Raw genomic sequence first — 27,917 nt, 5'->3', positions numbered from 1 at the left:
TAGACCTTCTAAGGATTCTAAGTAAGAAGCCCTTTTTATCCATATTGAAGATGTGAGAGGGCTGTATATTGTACTCCTTTATCTTATTGTGTAACAGCTTAAAGTACAACCTATACTTGGTTGCTGAATTAGCCTTGTGACGCTTTTGGTCCATAGGACTCTGCCAGCGAGAGATGAGATGAGAGGAGTTCCTGCAGAGGAACCTAGAAACCTAGCGTTCTGAAACGTCTCTACTAAGCAAGGATGACGCAAGATGTCGTATTATTGGACGCGAAGGTGGTGTACGCCTCTTAGTAAGGGATTCGATGTACTGTATAAGCTCCTTTTCGCGTTGTGGGTAGATAGAGAGGTGGGCGAGCGCGCGAGGCTGAGTTTTGCCTTAGTGTCTTTGAGCGAGCGTACGATAGCTAATACCAAACCTTTTTGCAGCCTGGCGATAGCTAAAAGATGCGCCTAGTTCGTGCGATTTGATTTCTTTAATTGCTTCCTGAATTAAGTCTATATTAGTGGAGTTATGAGGTATTTTGTGTAGGTGTTGAGTTTGGTGGGGTGGGTCATTGCGCGTCCTGGGTCATTGCGCGTCCATGCAGGTTAAGGCTGAGCAGGGGTGTGCGGAGATGTTAGAAACCTCCGCGGTCTGCAAGTGGACTCTTGAAGCTGTACGTGAGTCTATCCTTTGAGCTTGCAGGGCCGATGCGAGTGTTGAACACGGGCTCACAAATGCACTTTGTTTTGTAGTACAGAATTACCACCGTGTTTGTCGTGGTCATTCACGCTCTGTGCCGTCGTCATGACCTCATGATGCTAGTGTCAAAAGCACGCTCTTCAATAGCTTTCAGTACAATTAGGATAGAGAAGTCCCTTTCTGTAACCCCTGCAGCATGGAATCTATCATCTTATTTTTGCTCTCTACATAAACATCATGGCACTCCGCAACCTCTTCAAAAACGACCTTGTCCTCGTGAGCACGAACCTCGCTGTGGTGGCTGGCGTCGCGACATTGCTAGGTAAGAGACTACTCCATATCCAAGAGACTGATTTGATGTAAATCTTCGTGCTAGGATCGAGAGTCGAAAAAAGATTGGGACGCATGGATGACGAACAAGGGGCACGGCTAGATGAGATTGAGGGAACGATACGTGGACATGTCGGCTTGATTGAGGATTCGCTCGATAGGATCGAGGGAAAGCCGAATGCAGGGAAACAAGATAAATTGTACAATGGGAGGACAAGAGACACGAAAGAGGGTGGGAAATGAGGTGCGTGTTAGTCCAGCTATCGTGCGGCACAACGGCGTATTAAATTGATCAAGAATAATCATGGCAATTAATGGCATGCTGCAAAATACAGTCTCATGTTGCATACAAATAGATATCTTCGACTGTTTGATGAATGTCTACAACATGTGGATCATGGGAGAGCATGATCCTGGCTCGTGCATAGGGCTGACCTGGGTTAGCTGCTAACCCAGCATCCGCCCATAGCTCGATCGTTATTCAAACACACATCACCCGCCACACCATCCAACCCGTTCCCCGCCTCATAATCGCATAACGCCAGGAATTCTAGTATCGAATTTGGACCGCGGAAACACCTATACACATCCCGAACCACGCGCAACAGCGGCGCAGCTCTCCAAATGCCTGCTCCCGCGTCCAACAAGCGCGTCAAGGCAAGTTAATTGCGCCTCGCTTCAACCACTTGCATACTAATCGCAAGCAGAACAAGCGCATAAGTCGCAACCTCAGTAAGACTCATTGTAGCCCATGCGTGCGATGATCTGCTCACAAACGCAGTAATCGGCTCCGAAGCCTGGCAACTCCCTCCAGTCGGCCACCCCGATCGTCCCAAGAATGTCCCCGATGACCACACGAAGCGCTGGACCGTCTACGTGCGAGTGCACGATGGCGACCCCGATATCCGAGCATGGCTCAACAAGGTTTCATTCAAGATCTTCAACACGTACGAAAACCCGCTTCGTATGGTCGAGAAGCCGCCGTTTGAGGTGACGGAGACGGGATGGGGAGGCTTCAATATTGACATAAGATTACATTTCCAGCCCATATCGGGAGAGAAGGCGCAATATAGACAGCACTTTCTGCAGCTGGAGAAGTACGGTGATGAGAAGATGCAAGCAGAGCAGGAGCGGACAGGCTGTGTGCGCTCCGAATTCCTTGAAGTCGTGCAGTTCAACGAACCTACCGAAGCGCTCTTTGATGCCCTCACCTCGGAAGACCAGTGGAACTATCTCATCCCAGCGGGCAAGGGCGGCTCTAAGAAGGCATCCCTTGGCGCAAATGGAAGGCTAAAGCGTGGCTTGCCGAATGGCGAGAGGAGTGCACAGCTGCCTGAGAAGGGCTCGGACGACGTGCCTTTTAGCCAGGAACAAGAACAAGCTTTGCAGGATTTCTTCAAGGCAAAGATTCAAGACGTTGAAAAACAATTGGAAAAAGAGGCGAAGAAGAAGGAAGAGGTGGAGGCTAAGCTCAAGACACTGCGGAGTGAGCTAGGACATGAGGCTGCTCAGGCGGCAGCGCAACAGGCTAGCGGAGACCGCAGCCGGCGGAGATGATGGAAGACCCGAGTAAAACGGGTAGTATATTCGGCTTCGCTCTGTCCCGCATCTGCAAGGATGCAGGAGTGGGGTCAGCGCTTCACAGCGGGAAATGGCGCACGAGCAGATAACGCAAGTCCAAAGAGGCAAGAAGGGCTGAAGCACGGGAGACGAGACTCTGGTTCAATCATTCTGCTTAGTGACAGACCAGTGCTGCACGATTGTCCAGCCTAGACCTGCAGCTATACGGACGGCGCTGATGAACCAAGCGTGTGTTGTAGCATATATCTAGCTGATGTTGGCCATTCACCTGTCAGCAAGGGTGCGCCAGCGCAGGACAGGACGTAAAGCCATATCCCACGACATGAATTAAACCTTGAGCGCTTCGGTTCCCCGCGGCACCTTCAGATAAAGCTTTACAACAGTGTAGTTACACGACTGCATTATTGTGAATTATCATCAGTCAATCTTACAATTACCGGTCTGAAAACGGCTCAAAAATAGGCGGGTTGCATGACAAGTGCGACGTAGTGTGTTCCCACGACATCCAATCACATGCAGAGGAAATGGTGAAAGTCCGAACGACGCAAGTGAGACGACAGTTTTGCAACCCCAACGATAGCTTCTCTTGTTACTGGGCAAAACTGGGGGTCGAAGCTGAATATTTGCCCCTCTTATTATGGATAGAGCAAGGCCGGGTGGCTTAGTCAAGCGGCAGTTGCTGAAAATGCGGAGTGGCAGGCGCACCCCCTCATCAGCAAAAGTGATACAGCACTGCTAAGTATGTAGTATTAGGTTTTCTCATGAACTGACCATGTCAAATATAAATCATGGACGACATTTTCCTAGTACATACGGCCATAGTCAAAGTAATTTACCGGGTCTCGTTCGCTCCCCACACGTCAACACTTTGTGCGGCATATTAGTAGTCAGGTGGGTGACCACTGGCGAATCCATGCTGTCGTATGTTTTTTTCTTTTTTTTCACTTTCCGGGCTTCTTTTTTGGTGGTGGTGCTGGAAGTGCATCCGTCTGTCGTGCGTCGTGCATGGCGTCTTGATTTGTAAATCTAACGCGCGGCGCTGCTCTCTCCAGCCTCTTTCCTTTACCAAACATATCGGTGCTAGGAGATAATGGGATGCTCCGTGCGTACGAAGACGGGCGGACGACGTCATGGATTCCTAAGCAATGCCCCCCGCAGAGGCAGCTTTCCACATGCATGTAGGCGCATATAACCCCTCAATACGCAGCAATCAGCCTTCTCGATGTCACTATTACGCCCATCCATCGCCTCACCACTCAGATATACGCTGCGCGCCTCTGTGCATAGGCGCAAACCGCAATTCGCTTCCAGATCACATTTTCACACGTCGAAACCGCTACTTAGCATAGCACCAGACATGGCCGACGATCAACCCAAGGGACTGATTGCGAACAAGGGCATTGAGTTGCTCACTTGGGTATGGTCGTACCATGTGCTGCATACATGAGCTCATTGCTGACTGGATTAGGGCACGCCCAATGGCTGGAAGGCTAGCATCCTGCTCGAGGAGCTCAAGGAGGCATATGGCAAAGAATACACGTGGCAGGGCATCAACATTGGCAAGAACACACAGAAGGAGCCCTGGTTTACCAAGCTGGGACCCAATGGGCGGATTCCCGTGATTGTGGACCACGACCAGGGTGGTTTTGCTGTGCAAGAGGGGCTTGGTAAGTCAATGGTTGCTAAAGACGATGCAGATGAACAATCAATAACAGGTACTAGCTATCCTCACATATCTAACGCGTCACTACGACCCTGAGCACAAATTCAGCTTCTCGGATCCGCTCGATGTCTCACGTGCAGAGCAATGGATGGCTTGGCAACACGGCGGCCTGGGGCCGATGCAAGGGCAGGCCAACCACTTCAACCGCTTCGCCAAAGAGCGTATTCCATATGGTATGCAGCGCTACACTGGCGAGACAGAGCGCCTGGTGGGCATCCTAGACTCGCATCTGGCTAGCAAAGACTATCTGGTGGGCAATAAGTTTAGCATTGCCGACATTGCGAGCTTTGGGTGGTGTCACATGTTGAGCTTCACAGGCGTCGACCTGGACGCTTTCCCCAACTTGAAGAAGTGGTGGGAGAGAATACTCGCTCGCCCTGCGGTGCAGAAAGGACTTGCAATTCCCAGCAAGAGCGGGTTCGGAAACGATGCCTATCTACAGAGACTGAAGGACGACAAGGAGTTTGCGGAGAAGGAGCAGGAGGTGATGGGGCAGATCAAGGCTGCCAAAGAGCAGTATGGGTACAAGTACTCTAGCCCTTGAGAGTTGTAGCTGGCTACTTGAGCAACAGACATGGTGATTCAATCGATGATAAGGACCTGTGACTCATTCAATGTGTGCATGCGGAAGAAGCGCCGAGACTGTGGGTAACATGGGGCGTGAGACTACTGCAGGTGTAAGTGAAGAGCTGTGTACCTGTCGAGTCGTGTTTCACTGTCTGAAACTCGAAGACTGGCAGCCAATCACATGCCGGAAGCCCCCTTGCACTAGACGCCACACTAGCCGAGCGCCAACGACGTCAGCGAAGCATTCCCCAGCGCCTCGAGCAAAAACAGCGTCTTGCCGCTGCTCCACCCACTCGGTCTTGTTCACTGCAACGGCAAGGCTGCGCCAACGAATGCCTGTGGAGACGCCATGGATGCTACGAGGCCACCTGACAATCGAGTGCAACGGCAGACAAAGTGTGTGTGCGGCCCCTTGACACTATAACAGCATCCCCCGCCGCAGTCACAGCTATCAGTCGGTCTATTCCACCCAGCCTCATTTCTGGCTCGCCTGTTCACCGCCGGCTTTGATAGCCACACCATCCCCCCTTTCTTCCTTTGACCATTCAATTCAATCGCTCGGGCTAGCACCATATAACCAACTCTATCGCCCAGGGTCCCTTTCCCTAGCAAACCTTATCACGCAAATACCCGCGTCTTGAACCGCCCCAGCGCTTCCCTCTCTGCCGATCATCCCACGCAAACAGCATAACCTGCGTGCAGCCTGAACAGCTTTTACCGCATCCGACGCCCTAGTAGGAACGGGGCTAAAGTCTAGAAGCCACATCTCAACCTTGTGTGGACGGCACTTGAGGCTTGGGCTGCAAAGGCGGTAAATCGACGTCATAGCCTGTTGAGGGGTGGGAACACCTGGTTTAAACATCGCCCACATCCCGGTCGCTCGACCACGCCTTTTTTGCGCATCTCATTTTTTGTGAAAGACGCGCAAACGCTATCCACGAGAAAGACGTTGTGTGAAGCGACAACAAGAGAAGGAAGAAGAAAAGATTTGCTGTGCAAACAAACTGCGCTGTGAAGTTCCACCTGGTCATAAGAGAGGAAGAAGAAGAACAACAACAACAACAAGGTATTCTTGACGGCGATTTCCACGCTCTTCTCCGCACCTTCTCCACCTACATACTGCGGCTGCAGACATTCCATTGTTGCAACCCCACGACAAAGAACACACCCTTTTTCTCAACCCATTATCAAAGGTAAGAACACACCACCTGATTTCAATACCACACATCAACTTCCCCAGACCCGTATACATATCCCGAGATAGCCAATCAAGCTGATCTGTGCGCTAACACCACATGCTTAGTTTCCTCGCAACAATGGGCTTCAAGTTCCTGTCGAATAGCACTCTACGGGGCGAAAAAGCCACGCTGGGAACCACGCTGCGAGCGTCGCTAACCCCGACGACGATTGCGCGGCTCGTCCTCCGCCTCTTCCAGTTTGTCATGGGCCTGACGGTCATTGGCATCTACGCAATTGACCTGGACAACGCGCGCAAGCAGCACAAGTACGTCGACAGCAAGTGGGTGTGGGCAGTTGTATGCGGGTCGCTGGGCTCCATCATCTCGCTCATCTTCATGCTGCCTCTGACGAAGCCATGGTTCTTTTTCGTCGTCGACGTCGTCGTCTTCATTTGCTATCTCGTTGCTTTCGGTATCTTCGGCAACATGTACATCAAAGAAGACCCCGAGGGCAACAAGGGCATCACGCGCATGAAAAACGGCGTCTGGGTGCTGCTGACCAACATGCTGCTCTGGTTTATCACCGCCGCCATTGGCGCGTTTTTGTTCTGGAGAGCCAGAAAGGCAAGGACCACGCATACTGGGCGCGCGCCCCAGCACGTCTAGATATCCCGCCTGCCTACCACACTCTCCCAAGCATGCCTATTTGCGTGCAACAAACTACCTGCTAACTGGTGCTTTTTTGTTCTCGTCTTGTAGCGTTTCCTCGCTGTCTCCCTGCACAGCATCCAAGAAGCGTCGTCGGACGATGGGGGCCCAAAGACGGTTGGCTAGGGGCCCACCATCACGTCAACAACGTCAATGTCAAGACCCTGTTCCCCAACCGATGATAGCACAGCGAGCCAGCAAGACGCTTATTCCCCGCCATCATGGATACCCGCTCGACCTACCGTCCTGTCTCAGAGTTTTCTTCCTCTCCCTCGTGTCGCCTCTACTTCTTCCTACTGCCCTATTTGCTGTCCTCACCACCACCACCACCACCACCATTTCCATCATCTCCATCACAACCACCCTCATCTCCATCACCACGGCATACCGGTTTTCGAGCATGCACGCTATACTTTAGCACCCACACCAGCACCAGCACCAGCACCAACTTCAGCGTCGGCGTCAGACTCTCCGGTTTCCCCGCCTTCATACCACACGGATATGAGTGGTGGTAGCCCTGAAGCTAGTGCTAGTGGTAGCAATAGTAATAGTCCAAGTGCAGAATGAACAAAAGATGAAGATGCTTGGATATGTAGCCGGTATCAAGGAGCGCAAGATTGGTGGTCATGATGATTGGGTTGAGAGTGTATTCAATTTCTGTCTCGACTGTCGTTATTGTTTTTTCATTACCAAGGACTTCAATATACCCCCCCCCTTTTTTTTGCTTGATTGACTTTATATTCGTGCTTTGTTTCGCATGGTGAAGTATCTTTTTTAAATGAAGCTGAAGAAGATGCACATGGTAAGATTGGAATCATACCCATGGGTTGTCTTGTATTTCAGTCTGGACAGTGGTTATTGTTGTTCTTTTGTTTGTTTACTGGTAGCAAGTACTTGAATACGCATTTTCTTGTTTTCTCATGACCAAGTAAACATGATGTATGCACGTGATGAATAGACATCAAGTGATGACTAGGGTGCCAAGGGGAACAAATGTGTGGTTGGTTGATGGCTAGTGCCATGTATGTATGCTTAAGCTTATTTCGCTGTTGAGAGGCTATGCTGCATGGGCGAATGATGTGCAGCGCTAGGGGGTTTGACTTGGGATGTTCCCTGTGCAAAAGCTGCGCGACTTCAACTAGCCATCTCCAACATTGCGTAATCATAAACAAGCATTGCGAACATCACACATGTCAAAGCACAGGCAAGCAAGCAGTTTCTTGATGACAAAAGTTATATTTATTATTCTCGTGTCAATAAAGTCGTATATTATCGTGAAAGGGAGCGAGAGACGCAATGCTCATCGCTTAGCCCATTAGTGGTATCGTTGACTCTGTCCAGTTCATTAGTCACCATGCGTGCCACAGGACAATACTGCAGAACATACCGAAGAGAAATAGGGTTGTCATGGCAAGCAAGCACCTTAGATGGAGCGCTTGTTGGCCTCGGCAGCGCCCTCGTGCTTCTCCTGGTTGAGCTTGTCGCTGGCAGCGTTCAGGCCACCGGAGACACGGTCGGTGAAGCTGTCCTGGCCGGGCACGTTGCCCTTGGCCTGCTGCTTGTTGGCCTCCTTGTTGGCCTCGGCGGAGGTGCCCTGGATGGACTCAGAGACGTAGTTGGCGGCGTTCTTGACAGAGTTGGCGGCCTGGCCGAGGATGCCCTCGTTGGGAGTGTTGGCGTTGGGAGCAGACATTTTGGGGTTGGGGGTGGTTGGTTGGTTGGTTGGTTGGTTGGTTTGGAAGGTGAGTTGAAAGTTGTAGTTGAAGTTGTAGCTGGAAGTGGTGTGATGAAGAAGTCCAAGGGGGGGAATGCGAGAGGGTATTTAAGCAGAGGTCCAGGCAGAGAGGGTGAGAGAGAGATGGACGCTAGTGAGAGCAACATAGGCAGTGACGTATGTTTGTCTGGAGCAAGTTACGTCATGGGCAATCGCGATTATGTGGGCAAGAGAAGATCGAGAAGGCAGGGCGGCAGGCGAGTTGGCGCTAGTAAGCAACGGGCAAGCTGAAGGGAAAGGGCCCAGACCAGAACAGAAGGGGAGGGGGAGGGGACCCGCTGGGCAGCGCACAAAGCAAAAAGGGGACAGGTCAGCAAGATGCAGATTGAGGTCGGCGCTCTCTTCCCGCTGGGGCCGTGGAAAAGCCGCTGTCGATCGTCGGTTTGGATGGCAATCGTGTCATGGACGTTTTGGTGCGTAATAGCGCATTTGCTGCGTACCTGGTTCTCGCCCTATGCCGTGACGTCATGGCATCGAGCGGCGGCTGGCGATCCACCCACGGCGACCCAAACATGCAACGTATAGCTGTACAGCACGCAAGCATGTGTCACGCGCGTCCATTTGTGATCGAGATGGAGCAGCGTGAGGATGCGGCTACCGTAGGCGTAGGCATAGGCATGCAGGGCCTTTTTGGTTGAGCGGCCTTTGCAGAGGCCTCGGCTTCGGACAAGGTGTCCTTCACTGCTGCTCGCTGCCTTTGCCCTTCCATATGTCTGCATATGACAAAGCAGCCCCCCGCGCAGTCAGACACGGGCGACGTTTCACATGTCTGTCCTGCACCTCGAAGACGTCATCTGTGGAGTGCTGACGGCGATTGTGATTGAGTTCTCTGGCCGACCTGCCTGGTTTGCGGGATAAACACACGTCCCTTTTCCCCCCCCACACGACTATGTTTGCTTGGCCAAGCCTTGTTTTTGCCCCGTCTTGGGTATGATGCATGCACGAGATGGACGCCACTAAGCAATATCCATCGTGACCTGGCAAGCTTCACAAGAAGCGGGGGAGAGCAGAAGCAAAGCATACCTGTGCGCCCTTAGCTAACGTCATACGGCCTAGCAAACTCTCTGTTGCCCTACTCGACCAAGTTTTTTCTTCGCGACTCTGCCCATTCGTGCATACTGTCGCCATCAGGCCCTGGGCCAGACCATGCTGGTGTATCCGGAGCCCCCCGTAGCTTGGCCCAATGCAATTCAAGGGCTTGATGAAGAAACCTGTTCCATCTCCTTCACATAAAAAATACACTACCTTTACATTATCCACCCGCCACCTTTGTGCAAAACCAGTCGTATACTTCCTGTGTCATGGTCAAGTCTCCAACATTCCATTGATCCCTTCGGTCTGGATACTTGGTTGCTCCCTTTCCCCGCTACTGGTAGCCAAGGCACACGGCCTTCGGTCATGGCGACTCCAAAGCATGCGACCGATTAGGCTTTCCTCTACCTGTATCAAACAAAACTCACCAGGACGTATAGTCGAGTCCAGCACCGGGGGACTAGGCCAGCTACCATGGACATGTACAAAAGAAAGCAAAAAAAAAACGCGGGCCTTTGCTTCACGCCAGACGACGGTCCATTTGAGATTGGTGAATGAGATTAATTTGCCCTGTGAGCAGATTGTCTAATGCCTCTATAATACCAAAAAGTGTGTACAAGAAAGTCTGAAGGAATGGTACGAAGGGAATCGTTGACAGCGCCTGGTCCAGCAAGCCCACTGTCGCTCGCTCGTTGCATGCTGCTGCCGGGTGGGTGGGTATCGTAGCTTAAAGGATGGTACAATGAGGACGGTGGGCTTTGCGCTTTGGCCGTCCGGTATGCGTTCTGCTTCTTGGGCCAGGCCTGGGGGAATCCGGTGGGGCCATGCGCGTTCGTTCCATCTGATCCTTGCGGATGATTTGCCTGCAGAGATCGACAAAGGCCTCGTCGACGTTTGCTCGTCTTCGCGCACTCGTCTCAAAGTAGGGCACATTCCACTCGCGCGAAATGGCAAAGGCTCGCGGGCGCGGCACGGCACGGTCTTCCTCCAGGTCCGACTTGTTGCCAATGAGCACCATGGGTACGTTGCTGTCCTCCTTGATGCGGCGTATCTGCTCCCGCAACTCGGCAAGCTCACCAAACGAGGATTCTGATGTTATGCTGAAGACTAGGAGGAAGCCCTGGCCGGTTTTCATGTATAGTTCTCTGCATCACGGTAAGTCTCTCTCCACGTGGGGTTGGTGCAGCGGGGCGCCAAAAGGCAAGAAGAAGAAGAAGAAGAAGAAGAAGAAGAAGAAGAAGAAGAAGAAAAAGCCTACCTCATGGCAGCTGCAGCAATGTTAGCGTTGATCTGGACCATGTGTGCACACAAGCTGTACATGTATTGGGGAGCAGGCAGACACTTACTAAACTGTTCTGTGCCAGCCGTGTCCAAGATCTCGAGAATAACATGACGGCCCTGGACGGTGGGTCAGCAAGATTGCGAGGCTAAGTTGGGGTGGCAACCCACGTCAACGTCGAGCACCTTGCGATAGGAATCTTCGATTGTGGGGTCGTAGCTTTCTATCCACACGTTTTGCACAAACTGGGCTGCAGCAGAGTCAGCCGCGTCACGGGCGATGTCGAGGGCTGGGGGACATGGGCAACGTACCTGTTAGGCAGCTTTTCCCGACTCCACCTGATGCGCCATGGCCGTCAGTCATCTTCTAGTTGCTGATCACGGCGGGCTAGCTTACCAGAACCGAGGACGACTATGTGGTACTCCCGTTGCGACATGCTTTGTCGAGGGGGAAGGGGGGAGGGAACTTCTTGTCGCGAAGCTTGGAAGAAAATTGGCCGAGAGACAAGCTCCTTTGCCTACTGTGGCGGTGTGTATGTGCCACAGTTGGACGGCGGGCGGATGCAAAGGACCGCGTTGCTTCAGGACACAGCACAGTGCCGTGCAGTGCAGTGCAGTGCAGCGTGGGCCTGCGCCAGCGATCTGAGTCGGGGGGGGGGGGCGGTGCGCGTTGTTCTGGGCTGGGAGCCAACCACACTTGTCAGCGCATGTACAGCTAATTGCAGGTGGCGTCCAATCAGACAGAGACAGGCTCGAATGCTCCCGTCGTGAAGCCATTGAGGCAAAAGGACGGCATTAGCATCGAGCAGCCCGGCAAAAGTTTGTGTGTAACTCACATGGCTAATGCGCGAGGCTGGGGGGTTGGGCTGGGGGGGAGGGGGGAGGTGGGTGGACGGACTGAGGAAGAATTTTTTTCCAGCGCGAGAGTCACGTGAAGGGGTGGCTTTGGCGGGCGGAGCAGGAGCAGGAGCAGGAGCAGAGTTGGAGGTGGAGTTGGAGTAGTTGGGAGGACAAGTAGGAGCGGGCGCAGGGCGAGGGCGAGGCGCAGCAGGCGCAGCAGCAGCAGCAGCAGGAGGACGAGGAGCAGCAGGAGCAGGAACAGGAGAAAGGAGCAGGAGCAAGAATCAGGACGCAGCGGCGGTAATTAGAAACGACGTGGTACCAAGGGCACATGGATAGGGACGCGGATGCAGTAGAGTGGCCAAGGGCCTAGCAGAAGATATGGCGGGCACCAGCAGGCTGCGTGGCGGCTTTGGGTTGCCGCTGCGCTACGGAGCTGAGGCTTGTCGATAGCGCCTCGGAGCGAGTCGACGTGCAGGCGACGCTACCGTCAATTGGGGCGTGTTCCGGTAGCCCGGATCTGTTGCGCGACTGGCTGCAAGAGGCGCACCGCTTTATGCTAATCATGCTGCTGGCGCGCCCCCTCCCCCCTCGCACGCTGCATCCAACCACCGCTTCACTCTAAACCCTTGATCTCGCAACACACCACCTCCCCCCCCCCCACGCGCCCCCCATCCCGGCCCTTTCGTTCCACTTCTGCCTGCCTGTTCCGCGGCCTGCACGGCCTGTACCCCAGAGCCGAACGCACGGCAGCATCTCTGCAGTGTAGTCGAGCAGGGCGGGCGGTGCGGCGTGTGTGTGTGTGTGTGTGTGTGTGTGTGCGCACCAGTCGTGGGATTAGTCGCGGCCGTGGTGCAGCTCGACAGCCGACGTTGGTGTTTCGCATGGCCCGTTGAAACAAACGGCAGCCAGCACCACCAGCACAGCACAGCACGGCGCAAGGCGGTCTGCAGCGAGGCCGGCAATCCACGCGCACTCGTGCCCATCTGCACGCCCGGGCACAAGCACAACAAGCAACCATGCAATGGGTTCGCAAGGCTGCGAACCAAACACGCCCATGCCACTGCCCATGCCCATGCCCCTGTTGGCTGCGCTGCCACTGCTGCCATGGCTTTCCCACGACCGCGTCCATGCCATGTCCCGACCGGTGGAGCGCCTCGCGTGGCGAGGACGCGGGCGCGGGCGCGGCCAGCGTGGAGACGCATTGTGTCGGATCAATTTGTCGTCGTCGTCGTCGTCGATCGGCGGCGGTTGGGCCATGGGGTGCGGCAGTGGTGGTGAGGAGCGATGTGGCGCGTGCGGTCGGGGGCCGCACGGGCCGGCGATGACTGCTCCGGATCGGTCCAGTACGGGCGGCGCACGGCGACGCGCTGGGCGGGTTTGGGGTGGGCTGGGGTGGCCAGCGTCTTGGTCAAATTGCACGCGGAGACAGCAGTGACATTCATGGGCGGCCGTCGTGCGACACGAGGCCGGCATGGGGGCGCTCCCTGTGCCATTCATTTGCTTCGAGGGCAGGCCATGCCACGTGCCGGCGACGGCGACGGCGACGGCTTTGCACGAGGGGCGGCGGGCGGGCTGGCACTCGCCTCGCCTCGCCTCGCCTCCCCCTACCACTGTTGCTATGGCCGTCACAACGACTACGCTCGCCTCGCGTACATGTGCTCGCAACGACGTGCTGTGCTATACGATACTATACTAGCAGCGCATCGCTCAAGCTTCGGCGCTAGAAGGGCGGGCGTGCGTGTGGTCGATTCATCCGCTGCCCGCACCCTCGCCCTCGCCCTCGCCGCCTGCCTCGCCCCGGCCGCTGCCGTCTTCGAGGACGAGGCCTTCCACATCGACTTCCACTATGCCCTGCTCGGCCTGCCCACCCCCGACACCACCTTCTTCCAGAAGCCCTATGCCGGCTCAAAGGCCTCGCTGCTCTACGCCATCTCCCAAAACCACACCCTCGGCGCAATCAATCCCAAGGACGGCGCCCTGGTCTGGCGGCAGCACTTCCCCGCGGCTGCTGACGACCGAAGCCATCTACGTGCGGGAAATGAGCAGGACACAGTAATCAGCGCCGTCGGCCATCGAATCGCTGCATGGAGCGCCTCGGACGGCCGCCTTGCCTGGGAGACAACCACTGCCGGCGTCCCAGTCGAGGACCTGGAGATTCTCGAGCTGGAACATGGCATGCCAATTGATGCCGCAAAAGACCCCCTCGTCCTGCTGGCCGGCCCCAGCCCTAGTGTGAAGCGCCTGGATGGAAAGACTGGCCGCGTCAAGTGGACCTTCGAGGACACGAGGTGCGCTTTCTGTTTGTTGATGCCTCTCTATCCAAAACAACTACTGACTGCACACCAGCGGCGACACCCCGTTCCAGCTGTCGACCTCGTCCACCACCATCTACTACATTGCTCTCCACACGCCCGTGCTCGGAGCCTCCAAGCTGCGAGTCACCTCGCTCAGCCCCATTACCGGCAAGAAGCTCGACCAATACACCCTCAACTCGGATGCCGAGATATCTTCGCGCGACCGTATTCTGTTTGCCGGCGCCAACACCGCTGCCCCGCTGCTCGCTTGGACAGACAAAGCAAACAAGGTGCTCAAGGTCAACGTCATCGGCAACAAGGCTGTGTCCAGCTTCAAAACACCAGAGGACCAGGTCGTGGAAAACATTGTGCTGCACGCCCCCAGCCATGTCAACTCTCTCGCTCATTTCCTCGTCGAGTACCAGACGGCTGTCGGCCACTCGGCAGAGGTATTCCATGTCAACCTCAAAAAGCACACCGTGTCCAAGGACTATAGCCTCCCAGAGCTCAAGACAAAGGGAGCTTTTGCCACGAGCACGCTGGACTCAAAGGTCTACTTTACGCGAATCACACAGGACGACATGGCCGTCTTTTCCTCAGTCTCTCCCAAGGTCTTGGGCAGCTGGAAGGTCAAGAGCTCGCCTGCACTTGCCGGTGCCCACCCTGTGCACGCTCAGTCCGAGGTTGTCGTAAAGGGCGAGACTGCGAGCGCCATCCGATCCGCCATTCTCTACTCCAACGGCCAGTGGGCGCTCCTCCGAAACGACGAGCTGGCTTGGACACGACCAGAGTTCTTGGCTGGGACCGTCTCGGCAGTCTGGGCAGGCCTGCCCGAAGAAGAGGCCTTGGCACAAGCACTTGCCGACGAAAGCCATCGCAGCCTCGTCTCAGCTTACCTCCACCGTGTACAGAGGCACGTGCAAGATCTCAAGCACTTTCCCGCTTGGGCACAGAGCCTACCCCAGCGGCTCCTTGGCAGCGTGGTTGGCAACACCAAGGAGACTACCATTGGCGACATTCAGCAGGATACCTTTGGCTTCCACAAACTCGTCATCGTCGGTACCGAGACAGGTCGTCTTGCTGCGCTTGACGTTGGCTCGCGAGGCAAAGTCATGTGGAACATGCAGCTTGGAGAGGCCGTGCCTGGTCAAAGCTTTCAGCATCTTCGTTTGAAGGCTCACAGCGGCTATGTCGAGGTCAAAGGTGTCTCATCTGAGGGCTCGCTGTTTGTCAACTCGACAACGGGCAGTCTTGTTTCCTCGGACAAGATCAAGCGTGAGGCTCCGCTCGTTTCTGAAGCACAGGCGCTCGTGACATTCACCTTGGTCGATGGCACACTCAAAGGCTCTCTACAAAACAAGCCGAGCTCAGAGCCTGCGTGGAGCTTCCGCCCTGCTGGTGAGGAGCGTATTGTTAGTTACGTCACTCGACCTCTCAAAGACCCCGTCGCCTCCATTGGCAAAGTACTAGGCGACAGAAAGGTGCTGTACAAGTACCTCAACCCCAACCTGGTCCTGGTTACAGCCGTCGCCGACTCGACGCGATCCGCGTCCCTGTACTTGCTTGATTCTGCCTCGGGACAGTTGTTGCACACCGTCTCGCATAGCGGCGTCGACACCTCTCGGCCTATTCCAGCCACTATTTCAGAGAACTGGTTCACATATGCGCTGACAATCGATGCAACATCCACTTCGGCTTCACGCGGCTACCAACTCGTAGTCGCCGAATTGTACGAGTCCCCACTGCCCGACGACAGGGGCCCATTAGGCGCTGCCTCCAACTCGTCGACTGTACAGCCCTTGGGCTCGAATGGAGACGTTGTGCGGCCCTACGTTGTCTCGCAAAGCTACCAAGTGCCAGCAGAAATCTCACACATGGCTGTCACTCAGACCAAGCAAGGCATCACCAGCCGCGAGCTTCTGGTTACCGTGCCCTCAACCAACTCCATCATTGGCATCCCGCGGTCAATGATCGACCCCCGCCGCCCTGTCGGTCGTGATCCCAATGCACAAGAGCAGTTAGAGGGCTTGATCAAGTACTCGCCAGTCATCAACTTTGACCCCAAGTGGCACCTCACGCACAAGTACGAGGTGCTTGGTATCAAGGAAATCATCACCAGCGAGAGTGGATTGGAGAGCACCAGCCTGGTATTCGCCTATGGACACGACATTTTCGGAACACGCGTTGCGCCTAGCTTTACCTTTGACGTCTTGGGCAAAGGCTTCAACAAGATTTCCATGCTGCTCACTGTTGTCGGCCTGTTTGTTGGTGTGGTGTTTGTCGCTCCTCTGGTATGTTGGCTGTTTGTGCATACATGAATTCATCAGCTTGGCTAACGCACATTTCCCAGGTCACAAGAAAGCAAATCAACACCCTCTGGACGATATGAGGTGCATGATACAAATTGAGCCCCCGGAATAGACGTATCACGCATGCGGATGACCACCATTTCATCGCCTCGTCTAGCCCTTCTACCCAGGAGAAATATTGACATCCAAGATCCCGCCCCCGCCCGTGGCCATCTGGTAGCATGGGTATTTTGGGTAAAAAGCCTCATGGACGTTTTCTATAGTCAACATGTACCCAGTTCAGACATTTAGTTTTAGAAAAATAAAACTCGGTCATACAAAGCGCATGCCTGGCGCAAGACTAAATTACAAAATACACATTTTTCCCCGAACATTAATCTGTTGTTGTTGTTGTTGCTGTACCACTTTTGGAACTATGTAGCATGACATGATAATATATGGAGAAATGGAGGCATGTACATGTGCCATGATGTTTTTTTTTCTTTAGAATTTTTTGTGAATACAAGTGCTCCTTCATGACTTTGATGCAAAATCCTAAATCCAAATCCTCGCGTACATTTTCTTCTCCCCCCCTCCCCCCCTCCCCCCCTTTTTTTCGTGCTGATGGTGATGATGATGGCCAGAATCCATCTTAGCTTAGCCATGACATGACATGATCAACCTTATAGCTAAGCTTCGACTGACACACACACACACACACAAAATGAGAAACAAATAGCCAGCACACCCACATGCACATCAACTCCAAGAGTAACAAGCATAACCAAAAAAACCCACCCATCCAATCCTAATCCTCAGTGCGCTTTACAAAAACCCGGAGGCCCTTGGTATCCAACTTGGCAACGGGGATGAAGAAATCATGACCAAGCTCCACATCGGCAACGCTGCTATCATGCAGCTCGAAGCGGTAGCGGCGAAACATCATGCCGAGGGTAAGATACATTTCCGTGTAGGCAAGGGTAGTGCCGAGACAAGAGCGGGTGCCGCGGCCAAACGAGACCATGAAGCGGTCGAGAGGGATGCCGTCGGCCGTCTTTGGGTCGTCGAGCCAGCGCTCAGGCATAAAGGTGTGGGAGCAGGGGAAGATGGATTCGTCGTGCGAGACTTCGGGGATAGTCATGGACTGTAGATCGTTAATTTCTTATTTACTTTTTTTTGGCTGAATCATGAGGGGCGCTAGAACGTACAATGCAAGTGTTTGCGGGAATCACCCAGTCGCCGTAGTGAAGAGGGTTTTTGTGGGTCCGGGGGTTGCGCGCACTGAGGCCATACGACATGCGGACTGACTCCATGATGATGGCTTTCAAGTAGGGCATTTTCTCCAGGGTGGCTAGGTCGAGGTCATTGCGGTTTGGAAAGACTTGCACGAGCTCCTTGTGAAGGCGCTCGTAGATGTGCGGGGTGTTGATGATGTGGAAGGCGGCTCTGGACAGGGAGAAAGCCGTAGTCTCGACACCACCCCCGATGATGATTTGGGCTTCGTCTTCGAGACGCTTCTGCGTCTTGTCTGAAGGGGGCAGCTTGGACGACAGGATTTCCTGGAAGATGGTCTTCTTTGCGTCGTTGGATTTGACGTCCTCTCCGCGGAGGGTCCGCGCAATCAAAGCCTCATTGTCCTAACTGGCGTTAGCGTATATGGATACACAGCAGTCGCCATTGGACCGGACGCGTATCCGGAGAGATATGGTGCTTGGCAGACACACGATGGTCGCGGTGGAGAAGCGCAAGACGCCTTCTGTGCCACGTACCTGCTTGAACTTGAGCATAGTCTTTGCTGCAGGCTGCAGCCACCCGGTGATGCGATCAGGGATGCTGCTCATAATCTGCAAGAGATGCATGTCAGTGCCATGCATTATTGTGTCAAATTCCGTGCTATGAGTGGACTATTTTCCGCGTGGAATTCCCTACTGATATTGTGGCTGGTCTATATATGGACTTACAGGGTGAAGCATGGGGAACTGAGTAGCAATATGGCCAACGCCACCAATCTTGATAAAGGCGTCATGGAACGACTCAAACTGCGGATTCCTGAGCTGATCATAGTTGAAACCGAAGAAATAGTCCATGATGATGTCGCCCGTCAGGGCGGGAAAGGCATTGGAGAGATTGAGGGGCTCTGTATTGGCCTCAAACTCTTGCATGCGCGTGTTGAAGGTGTCGATGTGGCGGTAGATGATATGGATAAAATCAAGAATGGAGCGGCGTGAGAACCTGGAGGGCGGTTAGTCGGCGTCGTCTCGGGGTGCCACGGCCACGTCATGGACTCGAATGGGTGTCACGGCATACATGGGAGCCACTGCGGCACGACGTCGCTTGTGGTCTTCGGCATTGACTGTGGTGAGCAGGCCACCGGCACAGCCAAAACGCTTGTCCCATCCCTCCTTGTCGAGATGGGCGCTTCTGGAATAGACTTGGTCGAAGAAACGTGGGTCCCGGATATGCAGCTCGTCGGGTGTGACTCGCACAATGGGGCCTGGCAAGGCTCGGGTTAGCGGTGCGAGACGGATTGCATGTGACAGCAGCAGCGTACCGTACTGGTCGTGGAGCTTCGTTATCTGCCTGGAGTACTGGCCGACGAGATAGATTTCGTAGTAGGCCTCGTACCAGCTGGTGACGGCGGCTATGCTGGGCCCAGGAAACTTGGCCAGCGGGTGGAGATACAAGCGATAAAAGGCACGTGCGAGCACATATGCGATATAGGCGGCAGCGCAGACGAGCACAAGGGACGCCATGGTGAGGGGCCAAGGATGGGGCGGTAACCCAGTGGAAACGTGTGGCAGGCCGAGGACATGGGCGTCCCTTGACTATATCGTGCGGTGCGCCCACGGGGGGTGTCGCAGGCTGGCGGGCATGGCGGCGGTGGGTGGGTGGTGAGTGGATAGGCGGGCGGATGGCTTCTGAGTAGGGCAGGAGCAAAGGCTAAAGACGTCTTGGGCGACGGGCCGCGCGCCATGCGAGGGGGGGGAGGGGGGAAGAGGCTCTGGAGGCTAAACTATGTCCATAGTAGCGCTAATATACGACTACTACTGTACTTGCACCGTACTGCCGCTGCCACGAGACGCCCATGCAGGCAGGCATGCCGGCGGGAGACACACGTGTTGTTGTTGGGGGGGGGTGAGGTGAGGTGAGCAAGACGTCTTCTGGTTCCGCTACCTTGGAATCCCACGGGCAGCACACGCCAGCAAAGCCCAGCACCGATGGCAGACGCTTCCGCTTCCGCTTCACGCGGCCCACGCGCGCGCTGCGTCTAGCTGGGCGTATAAGGCCGCCGCGGCCCCTCCATCGACGATTATCTGCCCGAATAAAGTTTCCGCCCTGAACGACTAATCCGACGACCTGACGAGGCTGCACAACATGTCTGCTGCCCCCGCCACCACCAGCGCGAGTGGGCCGCCGCCATCGCCGCCAGGCCAAGCACATGGACACGACCACGAACAACCACAACCACAGCCATCACAACAACAACAAACACAACCGCAAGATGACGACCCCGCCAACCTCCAATCCGTCCTCCATCTCGACGTCGACACGGCCAGCAACAGCGACTCCGACTCGGCGTTTGGTGGCGAATCTACCGCCTCAACGTCGCTTGCCTCGACCATTCTCAACTACGAATACTCCAACGGCCGGCGCTACCACGGCTTCCGCTCCGGGGCCTACCTGCTGCCCAACGACGAGCAGGAGCAGGACCGCCTCGACCTGCTGCACCACATTTTCCTCCTGATTCTGGGCGGCAAGCTGTACGACGCACCGCTGCCCCCGTCGCCGCAGCGCGTGCTCGACATCGGCACCGGAACAGGCATCTGGGCCATTGACTTTGCCGACGAGCACCCCAGCGCCGAGGTCATTGGCACAGACCTTAGCCCCATCCAGCCAACATGGGTCCCGCCCAACGTCAAGTTTTACATTGACGACGCAGAGTCCGAGTGGGTCTACAGCCGTGCCGAGGCCTTTGACTACATCCACGGCCGCACCCTCTCGGGCGGCATCTCCGACTGGGACAAGCTCATGCGCCAGGCCTACACGCACCTCAAGCCCGGCGGCTGGGTCGAGTTCCAGGAACCGCTCGCCCTGTGCGAGAGCGACGACGGCACGCTGGAGATGGCCAAGGACGTGGTCCAGTGGCAGGACCTGTGTGAGGAGGCCGCGAAGAAATGGGGCAGAGATATCCGCGCCGGATACATCCTCAAGCAGAGCATGCTGGATGCCGGCTTTGTCGATGTCGAGGAAAAGGTCGTCAAGGTGCGTTCTTGAACCTTGGTTCCCAAGTATGTACGTGCTAACATACTCATGCTAGGTTCCCCTCGGCCCATGGCCCAAGGACGCCCGCTTCAAGGAAATCGGCCGCTACCAGCGTGAGCACATGTCCATGGGCATAGAGCCCTACACGCTGGGTCTCCTGGGCAAGGTCTTGGGTTGGAGCGAGGCCGAGTGCCGTGTCATGATAGCCCGCGTCGTGGCCGACATCCGGAGAAGAGACGTCCATCTGTACATTAGATTTTACTTTGTCCACGGCCGCAAGCCCGAGACGGCCACGCATTAGTTGGGCGGTGCTGTATGGCCGACTTCTACTCGAGACTGTTGTTGTAGTTGCTGCTGTCCGTGTTTCGGGCTTTTCTTTTCTCTTCGGCCAGGGCCAGTCGCTACCGTCTGATGTCTGGAACGCGGTTACGAGTTGCGAGACACTTATCAAATTTCTATCCCAAAATATAAGTAAGTAGGTAGCGCATCTTCTCCATGCTACCAAAGAGCATTTCCACGCTACATGCGCCTCTTCACCCTCATCAGCGCCCGTTCGACAACATTCCTGCCGAGCTGTGGTATGCTCTGAACCCCACCGCCCTCGCCCCACCCATCGTCATCTTGCATGTTGTCGTCCTGCTTGTCCGTGGCAATCGGGACAGCTCGGACTTGGTACTGTCTCGGCGGATCCCTCAGTCCCGGCCATATGTCTAGTGGCAGAAAGTCTCCCTGCGCCAAGGTAAATTGTTCTCTCGCGCGCTCGTCTTCTAAACGCAACCGGTCCAGCTCCTTTTGCGCCTCTTCTGCCTTGCGCTTGGCCTTCTCGTGCCTTCTGCGCCGTGACGAGATCTCGACCAAGAGCTCGGCATACGCAAGGTCAAAGCGTTCGTAGAATTCCCGCTGGTTCTCCCACTCGTCGATGCCGTTGAGCAGATTGGGCCGCGTGTCTTGTAGCCATGAGACGTGGAAGGCGCGCGATGTGGCAATATGACGCCTGACCTCGACTGTAATGTGTGCAATCATTTGCAATATGCTCGACAAAGCCGATGCCTCGCTGCGGAGGTGGTTGACATGGTTCTCAATCTGGCTGAGGAGGAACGTCATTTCCGAGCCTCTTTCCTGTATCTCTGCCACGACATCCTCGACTTGGCGCGCATCCTTTTGCAGCACGTTGAGCATGTCGCATCGCTCGTCCTCGCTCATGGGCTCGGGTGGCGCAGCACCGTCGTCGGCAGAGTACATGGGCGCATCGCCTGTAGCCTGCGTGGCAGCAGCAGACCCGCCTTCCGTGTGTCGCAAAGCTGTAATGCACAGATCGTAGTGCTGGACCAGTGACTGGAAGGCCTGTGCGGCTTCTTTGGCGTGTCCTTCGAGATTGTGGTACAGGGTGGGTATTGGGCTCGGGGCCGAGATAGTGGTGGGCGTCATGGGGACGTTATCGATAGACGAGTAGAGGTTATCGAGCGAAGTGTCAAAGGCATCGGAACTTTCGTCGAGCGTGGCATGCGCCTCGTTGTAGCGGTCGATGCAGGCGCGCAGTGTAGCCTCGAGGTTGGAGACGGTGGCGCTGTCGATGAAGTCGTAGAGGTGCTTCTGAGGGGTTCCCTGGGGCTGCAGGACGGCCTCGATGGGCGTCTCGCGCAGAACAGCAAGCGTGGAGTTGAGGCCGGCAAACGACGTGTCGACATGGTGCAGTATCTGCTTGAACTCGGTCTGCACCTCAGCCTCGACCACATCCATGCCGCGGCGCACAGCTTCCAGCGAGTCGACCTGCTGCTCTACAATGTTGCGTATCGCCGTGTTCTTGGCGGCAAGGACGGCATTCTCCTCGAGCAGCTCGCGCGCGGTGCTGACAATGTCCGTCGCCCGCCATAGGACTGTCTGTGTGTTGAGTGAGCGTTTGGCGGCCACAAAGTGGTTCACAAGATGCTCGAGGGTGAGCGACTGGTTGCTGTCCGGGTCGAACGAGGCCCTCGATGCAGCGCTGCTTGTTGGAGATGTGGGCGAAGTAGGAGAAGCCATGACGGAGGGCTGGATAGGTCGGTTGGAGGAAGGTGGTTAGGCAGGAGGTCAGTGCAGCCCGGGGCGATGGGCGTGGTCATGCAGCAGCGCACAGCACAGCATTTCCACGGGGCGGTTCAAGCTGCAGCAAGCGGCTCGTCGTGCCCGTCTGCTCTGGCGAAGAACATGTTGGGCAGGCTGGAGGGACACTGCAGAGAGGGCGTGGATAGCGGACGGGGATGGGGATGGGGATGGGGATGGGGATGGGGGATAGCCAGCTGCAACCTGGGGGGCGGTCGGCTATAAGGCTTGGCAAGAGCCAGCCTCGACTAGGGCTGACCAGGGTCCACTTGCGGAGAGAGAGTTGGTGTTGGTAGTGGCAGCAGTAGTGGTAGTATTATTTATCTACCATATACGGAGGTGCCTTTCTAAAGTATTGTCTGACGCTAATCTCGGCGCTTCGGCACAACTCTTCTTGGCGCAACTCCCACCTTAGAGTTAAGGGGCTGTCTGATCAGTCTGCCTACTACTATATAGTTATCCTTTAACTATGGCTCCTTATACTAATATATATACCCATACCTTAGTAATCGCGTTAAAATCACCTCCTAGTGGCAAGAATACCTCACAAGTCTCCGCGCTAACTAGCGTTCATCCTCGTACTGTAGATCGTATCTATAGTAGAGCTATTGCTGCAGGCTTTGAGCCAAACGACCTTCCTATTAAGATCCTTCCACACCACGTTCAGGATGCTAAACGCTGAGCTTGAGCCTCTACAGCGAGAGGAATGGGAGCTGTCAGAGTCTATGAGAAGGACAGGGCTACGCAATAAGCGTGGCAGGAAGCCTCAATGGAGATGGACAGAGAAGACAGGTAAGCTAGTGCGTAAGTCTGGAGGTGGTATAGACTGGTGGAGATATCAGGCCTGCGTTCTAAGTCCAAAGCTAATTCCTTTTGCTAAAGAGTGCCTCCAAGATAGACCTCAGACTGTCGTAATGGAGGATAAGGCACCTAGCCACGCCCACCACTATCAGGGTGTGATCTATCGCCTGTACAACGTTGAGAGACTACTTTGGTGTGGAAACTCGCCAGACTGTAACTGCATTAAGCCATGCTGGTTCTATATAAAAAGAGAGACTACAAAGAAAGGAGCTCCGCAGTCAAGGGCTAAGGCAGTTAGAGTCTAGCAGAACTGCTAGAGAGATCTCTCACAACTTAAGATCCAAGCTTAGATTAAGCGAATTCTTGTACATATTCAAAAGATAATTAAGCTACAAGGTAGTAATGAGTACATAGAGGGGAGAGACAAGCCTCGGCTAAGGCGGCCGCACTTCGGTTAGATTATTCTTGGCAGACAATACTTTTGAAAGGCACCTCCGTATTGTCTATCGTGCCGACGCTGCATGTGGACAGCGCCGCGACGACAAGACGCCGACCATCATGGCGAAATCCCATTGCAGAAGCCCGTCATGGACGTCGGGCTCCGGGCGCGCCTTGCTATACTCCGCCCGCCAACACGTGCGGGGCATGTTTCTGCGCCCGGTGGCCAAGTGCATTGCGTGCTCTGAAGATGCTATGCGCACCTGCTATTGCGCCATTCCGCCATAGCGGTCGCCTTTGCCTCCCGTGAACCAAACCCCACGCCTCGTGCTCCAAAAGCACCCCATCGGGCCAAAGCCGGCGCCATCGCATGCCAAACACCTTTTGCTCCTTCTTGCTGCTGCTGCTGCTGCTCATCGCCGTCTTCCGCTTCCCCGGTACCCGTTCAGTCGCCGCATCTGCTCGCATCCTGGCTCGCCATCCCGACCCTGCAACCAGACGCCTGCACGTAGCTCGCACGCGATATCACCCCAGAATCTCGACACCCGCTGCAGTCCGTCATAGCCCATGAATTGCATCTTCTGAGGGGCCGCTGCCCGGACTCTGCCCTTGGCCACGCCTATCGCAACCTTGCAGCGGCCACTTTCGCACCCGTCCAAGAGCCTTCACCTCCCCGAGAGCGCAACCATGGCACCCAACTCCACCCACACCATTGAGACGGTCGCAACCGACAATACGCCCCTGCAAGCGTCGCCTCCAAGCCCTAAGCAAAGGCGTCTCTCGTGGCGAGTCCCAGTGCACTCGCCCGACGTCTTCACCACGGCGCCCGCTCCCTCTGCCCATGCCCACACCGCCCTGATGCATGGCCACGACCACGAGGGTCCCTCGGAGCGAACAAGGCACTTGCATGGAAACGCCGAAGACTCTGAAGAAGCCCAGGCAAACAAGTCCAAGAAGATTGAAAAGATGATTACGCCATACCTCGCACAGCACATCCCCCAGCAGTACAACCCGCTGGGCGGTGCCAATGGCGACGGCCAAGACGAACGCCCGCCCACGGCCAACACAAAGTTCTGCTACCGCCACAGACCCGACCTGCTCTGTAGACGACAGGCAGACGAGCCCTCCATGGAGCAGTTGCAAGCCGTAAGTTACCCTCGTGTCGCCGCGACAGCGCATGCTGACCATAGCAGGAACTCAGCAGAGAATCCCAAGCAGACCAGCAGAGCATCGCCAACGTATGGTCGCTCTTCTCTGCTGCCCCCTCTCGACACCGCAACCTCATGCTCCAGGGCATTCTCGCCCAGTGCTGCTTCCCGCAGCTCTCATTCATCTCCTCATCAGTCCGCAACCTCATCAAGATTGACTTTCTCGGTGCACTCCCCACCGAACTGGGCTTCAAGATCTTGTGCTATCTTGACACAACCTCACTCTGCAAGGCATCTCAAGTCAACAGGAGGTGGAGACAATTGGCCGACGATGACGTCGTCTGGCATAGGATGTGCGAGCAGCACATTGACAGAAAGTGCACAAAATGTGGCTGGGGACTCCCGCTGCTAGATCAGCGTCGCTTGCGCCATGAGAAGAGGCGGATACAGCTTCGGGCTTCGGGCCGGGGACTAAACGAATGGTCGCCGAACATCACACCTCAGCCCGATTGCTTCGTCCCGCCCGCAACGGACCCTTACCTTCCAGACGGCGCTACCTCACCCACAGGCATCAAGCGCTGTGCACCAGACAACTCAGCCTCGCCAGAAGCTTTGAGCAAACGGCAATGTCTAAACGGTGCGCCAGGCCAGGATCAACTCACGTCCTACGTTGACCACCCTCGAAAACGCCCGTGGAAGGACGTGTACAAGGACCGTTACAAGGTCGGTAGTAACTGGAAATACGGGCGCTACTCAACACGGATATTCAAAGGCCACACCAATGGCGTCATGTGCCTACAGTTCGACGACGAGGTCCTCATTACGGGATCCTATGACGCGACTGTCAAAGTCTGGGACATCAAGACTGGCCAAGAGATACGCACGCTTACTGGCCACTCTCAGGGCATCCGATGTTTGCAGTTTGAAGACAGTAAGCTCATCACCGGAAGCCTGGACAATACCATGAAGATATGGAACTGGCGGACTGGTGCACTGATCAAGACGCTGAATGGTCACAGCCACGGAGTCATTGGCCTTCACATGGCAGATAAGCTCCTGGCATCTGGCTCCTCTGACAACACCATCATGGTGCACGACTTCACGCAGATGAAACGTACCACGCTTCTAGGCCACACGGACTGGGTCAACTCGGTCAAGCTGGACGTTCCTTCGCGAACCCTCTTCTCCGCCTCCGACGACATGACAGTCAAACTGTGGGACCTCGACACACAACGTTGCATCCGGACCTACGAAGGCCACGTGGGCCAAGTCCAACAAGTGCTCCCGCTGCCCAAAGCCTTTGAAATCGACGAAGACGACTTTGTCGCCAACGCCAACAACGACACGTCAGACACGGCGTCGCTCGCCTCCGACACACCGAAATCCCGTACCCAATCCCTCGCCTCGTCATCCTACGCACACGCCCACGACGACAAGTCGTCCTTTTTTCCAGACGACCCAGCCCGTCCTGCTCCCCCCTCGTACATGCTCACCGGCTCCCTCGACGGCACCATCCGCCTCTGGCACGTGCCCTCAGGCCGCTGTGTCCACCGCTTCTTCGGCCACGTCGAAGGCATCTGGTCGCTTGCTGCCGACTCGCTGCGACTTGTGAGCGGCGCCGAGGACAAGACGATTAAGATTTGGGATCCTAGGACCGGCAAGCACGAGCGCACGCTTACCGGTCACACGGGGCCTATCACCTGTGTGGGGCTGAGCGATGAGCGTGTGGTTAGTGGTAGTGAAGACGGCACTGTTCGCGTCCATTGTTTTGTCGAAGAAGGCGCCTAGGAAGTTGATTCGTGACTTTCTTTTTTTTTCGTCTATGTTTTTCCGGTTGTACATTTGCCTTTTTGACGGATTCCTTACTTATCACGATCGCTGCATCATCGTGTCATGATCTCTCGCTATGTAGGCAAGGCGTTTTTTCTTTTTCTTCACTATCTTCTTCTTTTCTTCCTACTTTAGGGGAGTTTTTTTTCCTCTTTTCTTGTATATAATGACCATGTCTCGATGCCGATTTTCGTTTCATCTCATCTTGTTTCGTCTCGTCTCGTCTCGTCTCGTTTCCTACTCTTCCTCTTTTTCTTTTTCTTCTTCTTCTTCTTCTTCTTCTCCCTTGCGATTGGCCTTTGAAATAGATACCCAAATAGCGAGAGAGAGAAAAAAAAATTCAAATCAGAGACCTGGTTCATTCACTCACTCACTTACTTGTCTACTGTTCCACCTCCTTGCTCTTCCTCTCCCCCTTTTTTTTTCCCCTTTTCTTCTCTTTTGCTTCACCAATCAAACCCTAGATTGATATGAAACAATTTTCGGGTGATTTTTTTTCTCTGCTCCTAAACTCGATTCGCTTGCTGAATTCAGTCCCATGAGAAGTCGTGAAAAAAAGAAAAAGAAAAGCTATGCAAAGTATGCAAGGTGTGGATTAAGCACGGTAGCTGGATGGAGGGATAGATAGATAGATACTTGGAAAAGTTGATGAAGCTCAAAAAAAGGAAAGGAATTAGGACGGAGAGAGACTGAGACAGACTGAGAGAGAGAGAGAGAGAGAGAGAAAGAGAGAAAATGATGTCTATCAAAGGAGAAGGGAAAAAGGCTCTATACACTTTAGATGTACACTCGTTGTAAGGAGAGAGTGAAAAAAGAGAAGAAAGAAGAGAGTGAAAAGGACGAGGGAAGAGAAGATAGAGAAAGAGAAGATAGAGAAAGAGAAGAAGAGGGAAAGGAAAGGAAGAGAAAGGGAATGTACACATACAAAACAGAAAAAAAAAAGAACATAGGAAGATTAGAAAACAGGACATGAAAAGACAGAAAGAAAATCCTTCCGTTGTCCCAGCAGAGCAAAAATAAAATGCCACCTTTTAGTTTTCCCGCACACCAGCCCGCCGCCATCTGTCCGTCCGT

At 54.8% G+C, this 27,917-nt stretch overlaps 10 protein-coding genes across 10 annotated transcripts; 7 read left to right on the top strand and 3 right to left on the bottom strand.

Annotated features, from left to right (window-relative positions):
* Positions 1-1,090: 1,090 nt before the first annotated feature.
* On the top strand, positions 1,091-1,258 carry SETTUDRAFT_95015 (uncharacterized protein; the record flags this gene model as incomplete). The annotated part of the gene is made up of 1 exon (XM_008030891.1): positions 1,091-1,258. The coding sequence occupies one exon, from the start codon at positions 1,091-1,093 to the stop codon at positions 1,256-1,258; it is 168 nt and encodes a 55-aa protein (XP_008029082.1).
* A 381-nt stretch (positions 1,259-1,639) lies between these two features.
* Positions 1,640-2,572, top strand: SETTUDRAFT_94905 (uncharacterized protein; the record flags this gene model as incomplete). Its single annotated transcript, XM_008030890.1, has 3 exons — positions 1,640-1,666; positions 1,723-1,747; positions 1,797-2,572. 3 exons carry the CDS (start codon positions 1,640-1,642, stop codon positions 2,570-2,572), a joined length of 828 nt encoding a protein of 275 aa, XP_008029081.1.
* A 1,265-nt stretch (positions 2,573-3,837) lies between these two features.
* On the top strand, positions 3,838-4,902 carry SETTUDRAFT_164764 (uncharacterized protein). Its single transcript, XM_008030889.1, has 3 exons — positions 3,838-4,013; positions 4,065-4,263; positions 4,319-4,902. Exons 1-3 carry the CDS (start codon positions 3,954-3,956, stop codon positions 4,861-4,863), a joined length of 804 nt encoding a protein of 267 aa, XP_008029080.1. The 5' UTR covers positions 3,838-3,953; the 3' UTR covers positions 4,864-4,902.
* A 921-nt stretch (positions 4,903-5,823) lies between these two features.
* On the top strand, positions 5,824-7,108 carry SETTUDRAFT_43162 (uncharacterized protein). Its single transcript, XM_008030674.1, has 2 exons — positions 5,824-6,079; positions 6,190-7,108. The coding sequence occupies exon 2, from the start codon at positions 6,203-6,205 to the stop codon at positions 6,728-6,730; it is 528 nt and encodes a 175-aa protein (XP_008028865.1). The 5' UTR covers positions 5,824-6,079; positions 6,190-6,202; the 3' UTR covers positions 6,731-7,108.
* An 889-nt stretch (positions 7,109-7,997) lies between these two features.
* SETTUDRAFT_172987 (uncharacterized protein) lies at positions 7,998-11,503 on the bottom strand. Its single transcript, XM_008030888.1, has 8 exons — positions 11,254-11,503; positions 11,169-11,195; positions 11,028-11,107; positions 10,925-10,976; positions 10,329-10,721; positions 9,385-9,388; positions 8,160-8,544; positions 7,998-8,105 (listed from the first exon to the last, which is right to left on the bottom strand). Exons 1-7 carry the CDS (start codon positions 11,291-11,293, stop codon positions 8,196-8,198), a joined length of 945 nt encoding a protein of 314 aa, XP_008029079.1. The 5' UTR covers positions 11,294-11,503; the 3' UTR covers positions 7,998-8,105; positions 8,160-8,195.
* Positions 11,504-13,214: 1,711 nt separating this feature from the next.
* SETTUDRAFT_172986 (uncharacterized protein) lies at positions 13,215-16,660 on the top strand (the record flags this gene model as incomplete). The annotated part of the gene is made up of 4 exons (XM_008030887.1): positions 13,215-13,348; positions 13,427-13,987; positions 14,046-16,284; positions 16,344-16,660. 4 exons carry the CDS (start codon positions 13,215-13,217, stop codon positions 16,380-16,382), a joined length of 2,973 nt encoding a protein of 990 aa, XP_008029078.1. The 3' UTR covers positions 16,383-16,660.
* A 429-nt stretch (positions 16,661-17,089) lies between these two features.
* SETTUDRAFT_33633 (uncharacterized protein) lies at positions 17,090-19,034 on the bottom strand (the record flags this gene model as incomplete). Its single annotated transcript, XM_008030622.1, has 5 exons — positions 17,090-17,425; positions 17,490-17,918; positions 18,051-18,125; positions 18,243-18,513; positions 18,589-19,034. The coding sequence occupies 5 exons, from the start codon at positions 19,032-19,034 to the stop codon at positions 17,090-17,092; spliced, it is 1,557 nt and encodes a 518-aa protein (XP_008028813.1).
* A 622-nt stretch (positions 19,035-19,656) lies between these two features.
* SETTUDRAFT_95018 (uncharacterized protein) lies at positions 19,657-20,845 on the top strand (the record flags this gene model as incomplete). The annotated part of the gene is made up of 2 exons (XM_008030886.1): positions 19,657-20,544; positions 20,600-20,845. 2 exons carry the CDS (start codon positions 19,657-19,659, stop codon positions 20,843-20,845), a joined length of 1,134 nt encoding a protein of 377 aa, XP_008029077.1.
* A 218-nt stretch (positions 20,846-21,063) lies between these two features.
* On the bottom strand, positions 21,064-22,566 carry SETTUDRAFT_94923 (uncharacterized protein; the record flags this gene model as incomplete). Its single annotated transcript, XM_008030885.1, has 1 exon — positions 21,064-22,566. The coding sequence occupies one exon, from the start codon at positions 22,564-22,566 to the stop codon at positions 21,064-21,066; it is 1,503 nt and encodes a 500-aa protein (XP_008029076.1).
* Positions 22,567-24,552: 1,986 nt separating this feature from the next.
* SETTUDRAFT_94434 (uncharacterized protein) lies at positions 24,553-26,801 on the top strand (the record flags this gene model as incomplete). The annotated part of the gene is made up of 2 exons (XM_008030884.1): positions 24,553-25,011; positions 25,059-26,801. 2 exons carry the CDS (start codon positions 24,553-24,555, stop codon positions 26,799-26,801), a joined length of 2,202 nt encoding a protein of 733 aa, XP_008029075.1.
* Positions 26,802-27,917: the final 1,116 nt, after the last annotated feature.

Source organism: Exserohilum turcica (assembly GCF_000359705.1).
Source record: "Exserohilum turcica Et28A unplaced genomic scaffold SETTUscaffold_5, whole genome shotgun sequence".
NCBI classification, from domain to species: domain Eukaryota; kingdom Fungi; phylum Ascomycota; class Dothideomycetes; order Pleosporales; family Pleosporaceae; genus Exserohilum; species Exserohilum turcicum.
The sequence above is the reverse complement of the archived record's forward strand: the minus strand, read 5'-3'. Positions and strand labels throughout refer to the sequence as shown.